The sequence below is a fragment of the Chaetura pelagica genome, unplaced genomic scaffold (assembly GCF_000747805.2).
Source record: "Chaetura pelagica isolate M959 unplaced genomic scaffold, ChaPel_1.0 scaffold234, whole genome shotgun sequence".
Lineage (NCBI taxonomy): Eukaryota > Metazoa > Chordata > Aves > Apodiformes > Apodidae > Chaetura > Chaetura pelagica.
This window is the reverse complement of record NW_009952967.1, coordinates 655,938-671,303: the sequence shown is the minus strand read 5'-3', so window position 1 is coordinate 671,303 and position 15,366 is coordinate 655,938. Positions and strand designations below refer to the sequence as shown.

General features: G+C 49.8%; 1 protein-coding gene across 1 annotated transcript in view; it reads left to right on the top strand.

Moving 5' to 3' along the window:
• SDHB (succinate dehydrogenase complex, subunit B, iron sulfur (Ip)) overlaps positions 1-12,998 on the top strand; it is a 14,148-nt gene extending 1,150 nt beyond the window's left edge. Inside the window, exons 2-8 of the mRNA XM_009995785.1 lie at positions 108-264; positions 2,026-2,111; positions 5,678-5,814; positions 6,327-6,443; positions 9,451-9,552; positions 9,728-9,850; positions 12,777-12,998. Coding sequence (XP_009994087.1) covers positions 108-264; positions 2,026-2,111; positions 5,678-5,814; positions 6,327-6,443; positions 9,451-9,552; positions 9,728-9,850; positions 12,777-12,854 — 800 coding nt within the window. The 3' untranslated portion in view covers positions 12,855-12,998. The remainder of the gene's footprint in view (positions 1-107; positions 265-2,025; positions 2,112-5,677; positions 5,815-6,326; positions 6,444-9,450; positions 9,553-9,727; positions 9,851-12,776) is intronic.
• The last annotated feature ends 2,368 nt before the right edge of the window (positions 12,999-15,366 follow it).

The window sequence follows — 15,366 nt, the reverse complement described above, 5'->3', positions numbered from 1 at the left end:
GGTGCAGAGATGGAGCTGGGTTGGGTGCAGAGATAGAGCAGAGGTGGAGCTGAGGGGGTGCAGAGATGGGGCTGGGGTGGGTGCAGATATGGAGCTGGAGGGCTGAGGGCTGGTTTTGGTGTCTGTCTGGACACAGCTCTGCCGGGAGGCACAGACAGCAGCTGCAGCAGCTCCTCGTATCAAGAAGTTTGCCATCTACAGATGGGATCCTGACAAGCCTGGGGACAAGCCCCGCATGCAGACCTACGAGGTGGATCTGAATAAGTGAGTGTCTGCCACCAGGGAGAAGCTTTGTTGCCACAGGACTGGGGCTGTGTGTGTGGGGCTGGCTTATCTGACAAGTCATGGAATTGTGGAATGGGTTGGGTACGAAAGGAACTTAAAGACCATCTAGATCCAACCTTCTGCATGGGCAGGGACACCTCCCACCAGCCCAGGCTGCTCCAAGCCCCATCCAACCTGCCCTTCAACACTGCCAGGGATGGGGCAGCCACAGCTTCCCTGGGCAACCTGGGCCAGGCTCTCACCACCTTCACATTTCCTCCTAATGTCCAAACTGAATCTCCCATCTTCTAGTTTAAAGCCATCCCCCTTCACTCTTTCACTCCCTGCCCTTGTCCAAAGTCCCTCCCCTGCTTTCATGGAGCCCCTTCAGGAGCTCCAGTTCCCTCAGCATCTCAGTGCTCTGTGCTGGAGTCTCTCCAGCAGTTCCTTGTCCATCTTGAACTAGGGAGCTCAGAATTGGACCCAGTTCTCCAGATAGGGCCTCACCAGGGCAGAACACAGCGGGGTGATAATGTAGGGAAGAGGTTGAGGAGCACTTGAGCTGGCAGTGAAGGGTGTCAGCAGCCTCATTAAGCTTCAGGGACTGTTAAAACCTTGTTGGAGTGGCTAGGGAGGTGGAGCCTCAGCCAGAGCACCTTGACTGAGCACAGCTGGGATCCATGTTATTTCCTGATAAAGCAAATCTTGGACTGGTCACGTGGGATTGTTGTCCTCTCCTTCACCTGGCTGTGCCAAGTGTGACAAATAAAACTGTCCCTGTGAGCAGTGAAACAGTCACTTCCTTTTGTGACCTTTGTGAGATTTTACCTGTGTCCCTGAGTTGTGTTGGAGACTTGCAGGGTTTCATGGCTTTGATAAACTTCATTTACATGGAAAACTTTGGGCAACTTTCCGAAAGCAAACTTACTTCATGTGCAGCTCCAGACCCTGAGGAGAAGGTGAAAGCTTTGTTGGCGCTTCCCATGGTTTTCTTAACAGTTACTTCTAGTTTTTAAGTCATATTAAACTAGTAGAAACCTGCACATTTTGGTGTAGCTGTCACCAAGAAAGTTGTGTCTTCTCTGTGGTACATTTTGGGGGGTACATTTCCACTAGGAGGGTGGTGAGAGCCTGGCCCAGGTTGCCCAAGGAAGCTGTGGCTGCCCCATCCCTGGCAGTGTTGAAGGGCAGGTTGGATGGGGCTTGGAGCAGCCTGGGCTGGTGGGAGGTGTCCCTGCCCATGCAGGGGGTTGGATCTAGATGATCTTTAAGGTCCCTTCACACCCAAACCAGTCTGGGATTCTGTGATCCTGGGGTGCAGAAACCTTCAAGTGTGCCTTGATTTCCAAGAGCTCCAGTTGCTCCTGTGCTCTTCCCAGAGGAATTCCCCTGGAGACCTCTCAGCTTTGGATACAAACCATGCTGCTTCATGAGCCTATGATGGAGAACTCACATTTTCCTGTGATTTGCACCAGTTAATAATTTCTGGGTGTTGCCAGGTCTGCTGTGGAGAAAATTACTTAAGTTGTCCAGGACTGTTTGTTTTTATGTTCAGAGCTGCTTCTGGTGACTAATGAGGACAAGCAGACTTGTCAAAACCTGACCCAAAAGGGGAGAACCAGTAGCAAGACTCAGTTTTCAGAATATTCTTAATTGTAGTCAATCAAAACCATTTAAGATGCTGCTCAGTTGGGCTGCCAGAGATTAAACACTGAGGCTGGCAGGGAATTCCACAGGTTCAGTGACCGTTTGCTTTTGCAGGTGTGGGCCTATGGTGCTTGATGCTCTGATCAAGATTAAAAATGAGTTGGACTCTACTCTGACTTTCCGCAGGTCCTGTCGGGAAGGTAAGAAGGATTTTCCAGCCTGTCGATTTGAAAATTTTCCTTGGAGGTTGTTTGTTCCTGATGGTGTAGGTGTAATTACTTGAAAAGATCAGGGTGGATGGCACAGTAGCACTGTCCCCTTCCTGCTTCTGCATCTGAAACGCCTCAGATGAACACTGTGTCCACTTCTGGAGCACCCAATATAAGGACATGGAGCTCCTGGAGAGAGTCCAGAGGAGACCAGAGATGATCCAAGGGCTGGAGCAGCTCTGCTCTGAAGACAGGCTGGGAGAGTTGGGGTGTTCAGCCTGGAGAAGAGAAGGCTCCAGGGAGATGTCAGAGCACCTTCCAGTGCCTGAAGGGGCTCCAGGAAAGCTGGGGAGGGGCTTGGGACAAGGGCAGGGAGGGATGGGATGAGGGGGATGGATGAAAACTGGAAGAGGGAGATTGAGGTTGGACATGAGGAGGAAATTCTTTGGTGTGAGGGTGGTGAGAGCCTGGCCCAGGTTGCCCAGGGAAGCTGTGGCTGCCCCATCCCTGGCAGTGTTGAAGGGCAGGTTGGATGGGGCTTGGAGCGACCTGGTGTGGTGGGAGGTGTCCCTGCCCATGCAGGGGGTTGGATCTAGATGATCTTTAAGGTCCCTCCAACCCAAAGCATTCTATGGTTCTGTGAACCACGTAGTGAAGGTAAAGCCTGTTCTGAGCTTTAATCACAGCACCCTGAGCTATGAGCAATCCAGAACAGCCCCAGTCCTTCCTGTTCCTCTCCTAATCTTGTCCATCTTGTTGCCCTCCAGTGATGGCAGGGAAATCCAGGGAGAGATTGCAACAGTGAAACTGAGGGGGAAGACCTGGCAAATGGGAATGAGTTGTAGGGGCTGCTTTATCTAGTGCTGCTGTGGAAATAAGGGTGTAACTGGAAGAGTCCTTATGACTTCTAGGAATAGCTTCAGGAATCTTTTTTTGGCCTTTTGACTAAGCTAAATGGATCGATGGAAGAAAAGCCTGGCTGGTGGTTTTGCATGCAGAGCTACCTGCTGCTTCTCCTTCAGGTGCAACTCAGCACGTCTCTTTAACTTCATTAAAACTTGCCTGTCCAGCTGACTTGCCCTTTAAAAATATTCCTAATTCATGGATAATGTTGGGCTGCTGAGTTTAACTTGCATGTTGTGGAAAAGCAGGAAGAGAGGATGCCTTTATGGTCTGAGTTATGATTTAATTAGGTCTGTGAGTGTGAGAAATGTGGGTGCAAGTGATGCCTAAAGATGTTTCTCCTTGGATTTAAATAAAAAGCACGTTGCAACCCAGCTGCTTCCTGCAGGATCTGCATAGCAGGCAGAGGAATTCCACACGGTGTCCTTGTTCCCACTGTGATATTTAGCTAGCTGAGGCTGTTCCTAAGCACCTGGAATTAATTGCCCTGAATACTTTTCTTTGAGAACCTGGGGACAGATTTTTTTCAAGCTGAGCTGGTTCAATCTTGCCCCTTTTTTTTGACCATCCAGGGTAAAAAAATTCCTGTTGCAGACTCCGTGGGCTCCTGCCTGCAATCCTGGTCCCGTCTGCAGTTGACTGGAAAATACTTGTAACCATTTCTCGAGTGGGAGGAATAACCTTGTTCAAGTGCCAGGCTTTTTAGCTGGCTGCCAGGGAGGGGTGAGGAGCACTGGCATTTCTCTGCCTCATATCAATTGATATGTGTCAAATCCTCTGAAATTAAAGTTTTGCCCTTGTAACATTTGTCGTCTTTCTAATGGGATGTTTCAGGCATCAGCCTGAACTGGATACCCAAGCTCCTGACCCTGAGCAGTATCCCTGACACTTCTGCAGTGTTTTTTTTTCTTGTAAACCTTGGCCTCTCCTGGGTTACATCTGATCCCTCCATTACTGGGAGATCTTTAGGAGTGTCATTTAATCTATTGTTAAGCTATTTTTGTGCCGTTTGTTCTGGTCAGTGTCTGTTCTCTCAACTTTAGGGACTTAATGGATGCAGTTTATGGCACCACTGGAGCCTGCTGCAAAAGAGACAGAGAGGAGCTTCTTTTTTTGGGACTTTATTTAATGTCTCTGACCTCTGGGATGTTTTTGACCATAACTCTGAGACTGGTGGGGAATGCACGTGGCTCCTGTGTTACAATCCCATCAGCAGCAGCTTCACATCAATACCAACTGGTGCTTCAACCTTGAAGCTACATCAAAAGCTGCGTGACCAGCAGGTCAAGGGAGGGGATTATCCCTCTGCTCTCATGAGGCCACATCTGGAGCACTGTGCCCAGTTCTGGAGTTCCCAGCATAAGAAGGACATGGAGCTGTAGGAGAGAGTCCAGAGGAGGCCATGGAGATGCTCCAAACGCTGGAGCAGCTCTGCTCTAGAGACAGGCTGAGAGAGTTGGGGTGTTCAGCCTGGAGAAGAGAAGGCTCCAGGGAGACCTTAGAGCACCTTCCAGTGCCTGAAGGGGCTCCAGGAAAGCTGGGGAGGGGCTTGGGACAAGGGCAGGGAGGGATGGGATGAGGAGGAATGGATTAAAACTAGAAGAGGGAGATTTAGGTTGGACATGAGGAGGAAATTCTTTGCTGTGAGGGTGGTGAGACACTGTCCCAGGTTGTCCAGGGAAGCTGTGGCTGCCCCATCCCTGGCAGTGTTGAAGGGCAGGTTGGATGGGGCTTGGAGCAGCCTGGGCTGGTGGGAGGTCTCCCTGCCCATGCAAGGGGGTTTAGATCTAGATGATCTTTAAGGTCCCTTCCAACCCAAACCAGTCTGGGATTCCGTGATTCAAACTTGTGAACAGAGCTGACTGTTTTCCCCACACTAAGCAGCGCATGAGGCTAATGAATGGTGTGAAAGAGATGAAGTGTCCAAGCCACTTGTTTTCTGCTGTGGAAGGCAGCTCCATGCTGACCTTGTGTTTAGGCTTGGATGAAAGTGACTCCTGCATATGTTCTTTATTTAAATAGCAGCATGTTTGGCCCAATGGGAACTTCTAGTGTTTTCCTGGTTACATACAGAGTTTCTGGACACAACCTGGGGGATTGTTTGGGGCCAAAAACATCTTCCTCCACTAGGGTGAGAATGTGAATATAATAGCATCAAGAAATGGTTTGGGTTGGAAGGGACCTTAAAGATCATCTAGATCCAACCCCCTGCATGGGCAGGGACACCTCCCACCAGCCCAGGTTGCTCCAAGCCCCATCCAACCTGCCCTTCAACACTGCCAGGGATGGGGCAGCCACAGCTTCCCTGGGCAACCTGGGCCAGGCTCTCACCACCCTCACAGCAAAGAATTTCTTCTTCACGTGCAACCTAAGTCTCTCCTCTTCCAGTTTTCATCCATCCCCCTCATCCCATTCCTCCCTGCCCTTGTCCCAAGTCCCTCCCCAGCTTTCCTGGAGCCCCTTCAGGCACTGGAAGGTGCTCTAAGGTCTCCCTGGAGCCTTCTCTTCTCCAGGCTGAACCCCCCACCTCCCCCTGCCTGTCTCCAGAGCAGAGCTGCTCCAGCCCTTGGATCATCTCTGTGGCCTCTGGACTCTCTCCAACAGCTCCATGTCCTTCTTGTGTTGAATACCTGTTTTCTTTCTCTCCCACTCAGGCATCTGTGGTTCATGTGCAATGAACATTGCTGGTGGAAACACGCTGGCCTGTATCAAAAAAATTGACTCTGATCTCAACAAGATCACTAAAATCTATCCTCTCCCCCACATGTATGTGGTGAAGGACCTTGTTCCAGTGAGTATCTGCTTCTGTTAGCTTATGACCAAGGGCAACACTGTGCCAGACAGTGTGGGGTTCAGACTGGCTTGGAAAGGACAATGTTGGGAGGTGTCAAGAAGATCAGGTCTCACAACTGAGTGTGAGGGTGGTGAGAGCCTGGCCCAGGTTGCCCAGGGAAGCTGTGGCTGCCCCATCCCTGGCAGTGTTGAGGGGCAGGTTGGATGGGGCTTGGAGCAACCTGGGCTGGTGGGAGGTGTCCCTGCCCATGCAGGGGGGTTGGAACTGGATGATCTTTAAGCCCTCTCCAAACTCAAACCAGTCTGGGATTCTATTAATTCTTATGTCACTGGTGTTTTCTGGCTTGTGTGGGTCTGAGCTTCACAGCAGCGACTAAATCTGCCCTTATTTGGAGGGTTGTGGCAAGTTGAGGTAGAAAATGTCCCATTCTGTTGGAGTGGCAGCAGATGTTCAATCCCATGCATCAATTTAGTTTAATAAATGTCACCTCTTTGCCTTTTGACTCCCAGGACATGAGTAACTTCTACGCACAGTACAAGTCCATCGAGCCTTACCTGAAGAAGAAGGACGAGTCCAAGCAGGGCAAGGAGCAGTACCTGCAGTCGATAGAAGACCGTCAGAAACTGGTTTGTGCTTCTCTTCTACTCTCCAAACCCCTTCCAGATAAGACCAGGGTTAAACATTGACATGCAGGAGCTTCTAGTTCCTTTAATGTTCCTTTAATGAGCTGTCCACCTGACATGGGTGGAATGTGCTCTCTGAAATGAAGTGTCATAGCATGTCTGCATTCCTGGGGGTTTTTTTCGCTGCTCCATCCCTGGCAGTGTTGAGGGGCAGGTTGGATGGGGCTTGGAGCAACCTGGGCTGGTGGGAGGTGTCCCTGCCCATGCAGGGGGGTTGGAACTGGATGATCTTTAAGCCCTCTCCAAACTCAAACCAGTCTGGGATTCTATTAATTCTTATGTCACTGGTGTTTTCTGGCTTGTGTGGGTCTGAGCTTCACAGCAGCGACTAAATCTGCCCTTATTTGGAGGGTTGTGGCAAGTTGAGGTAGAAAATGTCCCATTCTGTTGGAGTGGCAGCAGATGTTCAATCCCATGCATCAATTTAGTTTAATAAATGTCACCTCTTTGCCTTTTGACTCCCAGGACATGAGTAACTTCTACGCACAGTACAAGTCCATCGAGCCTTACCTGAAGAAGAAGGACGAGTCCAAGCAGGGCAAGGAGCAGTACCTGCAGTCGATAGAAGACCGTCAGAAACTGGTTTGTGCTTCTCTTCTACTCTCCAAACCCCTTCCAGATAAGACCAGGGTTAAACATTGACATGCAGGAGCTTCTAGTTCCTTTAATGTTCCTTTAATGAGCTGTCCACCTGACATGGGTGGAATGTGCTCTCTGAAATGAAGTGTCATAGCATGTCTGCATTCCTGGGGGTGACGTTTGCTAATGACTTGTAGTCTTGTTGGGGACTCTGATCTCATTTCACTGTCAGCCCTGCCAAGCTGCCTGTGGCTGTGAACACACTGTGAAGGCTTCAGGTCTGGAATACCCCTGGGGAGATAAGCACTGCAGTTTGTGCTGGCATGTGGGCTGGCTTGTCTTGCTGCAGCGTGATGAGCAACATTTCTTTGCTGCTGGCTGGACTTTCCAACCCTGAACAGCAAAAACTAAACCCTTTTGGATGTGGAGATAAAAGTGTGATGTGTTAGTGCAAGTCTTTGGATGTCTGTCTTGAGGTTTGATGGATTAGAGCTGGAGGAGGGGAGATTTAGGTTGGACATTAGGAAGAGTTTCCATACTGTTAGGGTGGTGAGAGCCTGGCCCAGGTTGTCCAGGGAAGCTGTGGCTGCCCCATCCCTGGCAGTGTTGAAGGGCAGGTTGGATGGGGCTTGGAGCAACCTGGGCTGGTGGGAGGTGTCCCTGCCCATGCAGGGGGGTTGGATCTAGATGATCTTTAAGGTCCCTTCCAACCCAAACCATTCTGTGACTTTCTGGGAACAATGGTAGTTCAAAGGTTCATAAAGCTGAGGGCTGTCTGAGGAACCCTTGGAGATAGTAGCTTTTTAAAAAAGTTTGCTGTGCAGGTAAGTTCTTGCCTGGATTTCCAGGGCTGCCACAGTCTCATTAAATGAGCAGTTTCTCTTTTGTCTCTGACCTGTCCTGGTGGATCCATTTCTCACTTGATGGTTCAGAGCTTGGCCCAGCAATGCTCCTCAGTGGTCCTTGCTGGGGCACCGTCACTGGGGACGGGCTGAGTGGGCAGCTTGGGTTTTGGCAGTGGTAAAAGATTTTGGCATATGCACAGCAGAGGAAGGCTGTTCAGAGGGGATACAATTCAAACATGAGCTGCAGCCCAATTCTCTGCAGTGATCTTTGGGAGCTTTCCATTATTTGTGTTAACATCAGATGATTAGACCTGAGATATCAGCAGACACTGTGATGTCTTAACAGCCACAGGATTTTGCAGTCCCAAAGAATCTCTGTCCAAGGACAAGGGTTAGTTCTGCACCACTTCCTAACCTTATGTGATCCACATTAAGGACTGAGGGATTCTCCCTTCACGTGGTTTTCCTGAAGTGGCTTCCTTGAAATCACTTTCTCATTCAAGTAGGAATAAGTGAAACTAAAAGTAGCTGCAAGAGCTGCCTGGATCACTCTCACAACTGGTGAGCTTGCTTGTCCACTCACTGGTGAAGTTTCTCCTGCTTTGAGAACAGCTTTTGTGCAGGAGAAACTTGGATACAGTGTCAGCTGGAAAACTCCCACCTTTCTCTACGAATCATCAATTATTTGAAATATTACAATTAGAAATCAGACTAATATAAAGCAAAAAGGTAACTGGGACTAAAGTAGCTTTGGAAAGTCTTTCCAAAAGTGGAGCAGCTCTTCCAACACAGTGCAGGAGAATCCAGCTCCCAAGATTTTTTGGCATCAGGTATCTTTCTAAACTGATTTTAATCAGACCCTTGTCCCAAAAAGCAACTTTCAGACTCAATCTCATAGCCTGGGAGAGCTAAGAGACTTGGAGACCTCTGCTCCTTAGTTTTGTCTCCTGCCCAGTGTCACTTCCATGGAGGTCTGACTTTCTTCAGTGTCCAAAATAACAAGGCATTCACTTCTGTCAAGTTGGCTGAAGACTCACACCATTCTTTAAGGGCTTGGGGAAGCACAAGTTAAGCTGGGAGCTCTTCTCCCCAGGGCTGTTGGGCAGACTTTGTTCTTCCTCCTCTTCTGTAACATGCCCTTGAACTGTTAATTGGTTACATATCTGCTCCTTTCCTCAGCCACTTCCCGGGACAGGCTGGAAAGAAAGAAAGAAAGAATGCAGGAACATCAATCAATCTTCTCATGTTTCTTCAGTTTCATGCTGGTTTGCCCCTTTCTTTCCCAAAACCCACCCTATTCTAGTGGTCAAGTTGTGAGGATTGCATGTGTCCTGTCTCCAGAGGACATGCATGTAGGAATTCCTTGCTTCTGGCACTGCTGCTTCAGCATTTTCTGAGCTGCTCTGTTGTGGGAAGTCAGTAAGAGGGGGAGGTGCGACCTTATGTAAATCCCCTGGTTTTAAACAAAAATAAGCTTCCTCATGAGTTCCTGGAGTGGCCTGACTCTGGTCTCCCACCCCCTGCAGGACGGGCTCTACGAGTGCATCCTGTGTGCCTGCTGCAGCACCAGCTGCCCCAGCTACTGGTGGAACGCGGACAAGTACTTGGGGCCAGCAGTTCTGATGCAGGTAAGGACAAGCTCCCCTTGGTCACCCTCTCTAAAACCAGCTCAAATCTTGGTGTGTGCTAGGAGGGGATAATAGGACACAGTCCAGATCCTGGACCAAAAATTCCTGAGTGGGAATTTGGAAGTTTCACCCCTGAAAGAAGCTTCTTGTTGTGGGAACTGCCCGTGACTTGCAGGCCTATCGCTGGATGATCGACTCCCGCGACGACTACACGGAGGAGCGCCTGGCCCAGCTGCAGGACCCCTTCTCCCTCTACCGTTGTCACACCATCATGAACTGCACAAGGACTTGCCCTAAGGTAGGTGTCCATCCTGCCTGTGGTCCCTCTGAGGCCACTGGTGTGTTTCCAGAGAGTTGGGGTGTTCAGCCTGGAGAAGAGAAGGTTCCAGGGAGACCTGAGAGCAGCTTCCAGTGCCTGAAGGGGCTCCAGGAAAGCTGGGGAGGGACTTTTCATCAGAGAGGGCAGTGATGGGACAAGGGGTGATGGTTTTAAATTGAAAGAGGGGAGATTTATAAGAAAATACTTCTTTACTGTGAGGGTAACAGAACACTGGAACAAGCTGCCCAGGGAGGAGTCTCCATCCCTGGAGACATTCCAAACCCACCTGGATGTGTTCCTGTGGGATCTTCTTTGGGGGATCCTGCTCTAGCAGGGGGTTGGACTACAGATGATCTCCAGAGGTCCCTTCCAATCCATAACATCCTGTGTGATTCTGTAATTCAGGTTGAACATTAGGAGGAAATTCTTTGCTGTGAGGGTGGTAAGACCCTGGCCCAGGTTGCCCAGGGAAGCTGTGGTTGTCCCATCCCTGGCAGTGTTGAAGGGCAGGTTGGATGGGGCTTGTGGGAGGTGTGCCTGCCCATGCAGGGGGTTGGATCTAGATCATCTTTAGGTCCCTTCCAACCCAAACCATTCCATGATTCTGTGATCCCTGATGCATTATACAACTTGTGAAAAGGAGAAGACTCCAGCCAGTTTCCAGCACCTTTGGGGGATGTGTTTTCTGCTGGCATCCTGCCCTCCTGGCATTGCCCAGATGCTTTGTTCTCTCTGGTGTTTCTGCAGAGAATTGCACAAGCTTTCCCTCTTCCTCACCTTGCAATGACCTTGTTGCCTCTTGTTGGGCAGATGACCAAGTTTTGCTTCCCTGCCAATTGTGCTGTTTTCCAGCCAACCTTCTTTTGCACCTGATGGTGGAGTAATTCTTGAGCTGTGAAATAACATGAAGGTGAATGTTGGAATGGATCTCAGATGTGGGGGAGATGAGATTCTGGAGCTGACAGGTGTAGGGCAGGAGCTCTGCATGCTGATCATGGTGTGTGTTTTTCTGAAGTGATTCACTGGTTGCAGATAGTTCCCCCTTTGTGTAGGGAGCCAGCTCCTGAGCTGGTGCCAACCAAAGTTCAGCTGAAGGTAAAGGTTCAACCTGAAGATCTGGCTTATTGTGGGGATGCACGTAGCACAGGGAGGTAGTGCCTGGTCTCAAGTTTGAGACACTTTTAATGATTAATAACACATTTCCACTCTACACGCTCTAATCCTGTCTCAGTCAGCCCTCGGGGAGCTCTGCACTTGGGTCACTTCCCACTCTGTGTCCCATGGTGCTGCAGCTGGAATCAGGATTCAGGAGAGCAGTTGGGATCCCCCTCTCCTCTGGAGATTAGCCATGCTTGATTTGATGGCAGTGCTGCACAGTTAAGGGCCTTTGCAACACAATATGCCTCTGTATTGTAGAAAAACAGCCCTTGGACAGCTTAGCTGGCTTTTGTGTGAGGAGATTTTCATCTTGTGACTTGTTCTTGCTCACTTCCCCCATGTCCTCCAGCACAACTTTTTTATTTCAAACAAGGCAAAAAGCCACATCTCTCGTACCACCACTGATGAGCTCTTATGAGGCAGTTTCATGCTCCAGAAGTCATAGTATCATAGAATGACAGACTGGTTTGGGTTGGAAGGGACCTTAAAGACCATCCAGTTCCAACCCCCCTGCATGAGCAGGGACACCTCCCACCAGCCCAGACTGCTCCAAGCCCCATCCAACCTGCCCTTCAACACTGCCAGGGATGGGGCAGCCACAGCTTCCCTGGGAAACCTGGGCCAGGCTCTCACCACCCTCACAGCAAAGAATTTCCTCCTCGTGTCCAACCTCAATCTCCCTTCTCCCAGTTTCAGTCCATTCCCCCTTGTCCTCTCACTCCCTTCCCTTGTCCCAAGTCCCTCCCCAGCTTTCCTGGAGTCCCTTGAGATACTGAGAAACACTTATTTTTCAAAACTAATTCCATAATCTTGTAACACCCATAAAACTGTTTGCGCTTTATTAAAAGTTCTTTCATTCAGCCACTCATTCTTCTCTTTGATCCTCTCTTTGCTGATTAAAAACAGTCTTCCAAAGTCAAATGAGCACTTTTCTTCAAGCATTGGAAGTGCTGCAGGTTCAGCCTCCAGGTAGAGGAGCTGAGCTCCCAGCACTGCGTCCTGACTCCAGGCTGGCTTCTTTTCCCTTCTCAGTAGAGGCTGGGGGGCACCATATCTGCCTCAAGCACACCTTAACCAAGGGGCTCTGCATGCCAGAACACCCAGCCTGCCTGGAGCAGCTTCTGGAGCTCCCTCATTATCCTTTCACCTCCCAGAAGCGCCACATGACCAAACTGTGTGAGCTGGAACCCAGAAACCACCCGTGTCCTGGGCTATATCAAAAGCAGTGTGGACATCAGGGCCAGGGAGGGGATTGTTCCCCTTTACTCAGCTCACATGAGACCCCAGCTGGAGAACTGTGTCCAGTTCTGGAGCCCCCAACATAAGAAGGACATGGAGAGAGGAAATTCTTCCCTGTGAGTGTGGTGAGACCCTGTCCCAGGTTGCCCAGGGAAGCTGTGGCTGCCCCATCCCTGGCAGTGTTGAAGGGCAGGTTGGATGGGGCTTGGAGCAACCTGGGCTGGTGGGAGGTGTCCCTGCCCATGCAGAGGAGTTGGATCTAGATGATCTTTAAGGTCCCTTCCAACCCAAACTATTCTATGATTGTATGATATGACCCTATGAAAAGGAAGCACAATGTCAGGCTGGACTCCAGCATTTAGGAAAAGCAGGGGTGCTGAGCTGCTCCTCTGCCTCTTTTTATGGGTAGCAGCATCTTTGTGAATTGACTCCAGTTTGGATCAGGGCAAGGAGAAAATGCTCTAACACTCATTTCCAGGGGATCTAACGGAAACTTTTCCTTTTGTAGGGTTTGAACCCTGGGAAAGCAATTGCTGAGATCAAGAAGATGATGGCAACTTACAAAGAGAAGGCAGCTGCTGCTTAATGCTGTTCCTGACTGGAATTGTCCCCCACAAACCTGCTTCACCAAGCAGGAATTTATACCTGATGGAGCAAGAGAAGGTTCCAGCAGGAAGTCTGGTGGCTTTCCCCTAGGTTTGCATGTACAATAAATACTGTAAGGAACAAATAAGAGGGTTTTTTATTTCATTAACAATATTGAGCTGGTGTTTCTGCCTCTATCATAGAATCCCAAATCTCTCTGGTTTGCAGTTCTGAGCAGCTGGGATCACCCTCTGCTGTGGGGTGAGGATTTGGAAGTGGCAGAGGTGGAATTGCTGAGTGACTTTGATCCTATGTCTTTAAAGCATGTGGGAAGAGACCTGCAAGTGATAAAAACTGGTGATGAGCAGGAAGAACTTGGTGGAACTGGTTGGGAAAGGAGAGTGCTGGAAGAATCTCATCTTGCTCTGAAATCCCTCGGGATTCTGGTGAGGAGCAAAGGGAGGACTTGAGAGATGGATTAGTGGATGGACTTGATCTTAGAGGTGTTTTCCAACCAAAACTCTTCTGTGATGTGGAGCTTGGAGGGTGCAGGTGGCAAAATTTTGGTGGCAGTGAGTGCTTTTTATTCCAAGTCCTGAAGTAGATGAGATTTTCTAGGACAGGGTTGAAGTTTTCTCTAGTGCAGGTGGGTTTTAACTCCCAGTTTCTCAAACTTGGGATGTTTCTGGGGGGTTGTTGCCTCAAGCAGCTGTTGGCAGTTTTAAGGAAGTGGAGAGAAAGGACAGGCTTTCTCTTTTGCTGTTTAATAAATGTTTGTGTCTAGGTGAAGTCCCAACTTCTAGAAATGCCATGAGGCTTCTTCTGAGACAATGTGTGGTAACCAGCGTGGTGCCAGGGGGCAGCACACCAGGGTGAAAGTGGATTAAAGATGGCGTGAAGATATACAGCTCCAGCAAAGCTCACCCCAAAAATGACCCGGATTTTTCTCCATGCATTTCTCTATCCTGCAGTGAGAGAACCTCGTGGGTGCCTCAGGAGGCTCAGCTGATGTGGCTCCATTGATGTTTTTTCATTTGCAGAAATTCTTTCTTTTCCTGGAGTGAAGGTTTTCATTGCTGAGAACTGATGAGAGATGGGGAATGGTTTTAAGCTGGAAGAGGGGAGATTTAGGTTGGACGTGAGGGGGAAATTCTTCATTATCATTATCAAGCATCTAGATCCTTCACTGAGAACAGCCCTAAGTCTCCTGGAGTCACCTCCCAGCAGGCAGGTGACAACCAAGTAGCTTTGGGGCTGGAAAACCACTGTCCTGTGGCAGTGTCACAGATAATGGTTTAAAACTGGAAGAGGGGAGGTTGAGGTTGAACATGAGGAGGAAATTCTTTGCTGTGAGGGTGGTGAGAGCCTGGCCCAGGCTGCCCAGGGAAGCTGTGGCTGCCCCATCCCTGGCAGTGTTGAAGGGCAGGTTGGATGGGGCTTGGAGCAACCTGGGCTGGTGGGAGGTGTCCCTGCCCATGCAGGAGGGTTGGATCTAGATGGTCCCTTCCAAACCATTCCATGACTTTATACTTCAAATCCACATGTCTTTGGTTGCTCTTCCATGTCACAGTGAGTTGTCCCCCTTCCCTGTGCCTCCAGGGGGCTGTGGTTAAGGATGAGTGAGCACAAGGCCTGTGCTGGGGAAGCTCCCAGTGCTGGTGTCAGACAGAGGGGACACAGTGTCAGTCCCACCACACTGATATTTCTGGATCTCTTCTACCCCTGTGCTCCATAATCTTTTCTCCCTGCTTGAGCCCAAAGGGTTTGAAGGAAAAGCTTTTGTGATCCCCCTCTTCCCCTCCCACTGTGATTTCCTTTTTAGTCAACATGGGTTGTTTGAACACAAACTTTGGGGTTTGCCTGTTTTTATTTAAAAACCAGGCACAGCCAGACAAAATACTGGGTTTATCTCCCTTCCCAGGAAAAAAAAAAACCCAGAGCTTCCTTGAGCAAAGGATGGGTAAGAGTTGGTTTTGGGTCGTAGCTGAGCCTGGTGAGCAGGATCAGCCCCTCTGGTTGGTCCTGGCAGGGGCTGGTTGGGGGGCAGAGCCTGGTCTTTTTCCTTGCAAGGTATTGGAGTGTAAAGCCCTTTGTTGGAGGGCAGCACACAGTGAATTTCCTTGCCAGGTGTGGGGGTGCAAAGCCCTTTTTGGGGGGCAGAACCTAGTCCCTTCTCTTGCAGGATAAGGGGGGGTACAAAACACTTTTGGGGGGGCCCCACCCAGTCCCTTTCCTTGAAGATACTGGGGTGCAAAACCCTCTTTTTGGCGGGCAGTGCCTGGTGCATGTCCTTGCAAAATAAGGGGGTGCAAACCCCTTTTTGGGGAGGGCAGAACATATTCCCTTACCTTGCAAGATAAAGGGGGTGCAAAGCCCTTTTTTTTTTTAGGGGGGGAGGCAGAACCTAGACCCTTTCCTTGCAAAATAAGGGGGTGCAAAGCCCTTTTTTGGGGGTGCAAAGCCCTTTTTTTTGGGGGGGGGGCAACACCCTGCACTTCTATGGCTGCAGAGCC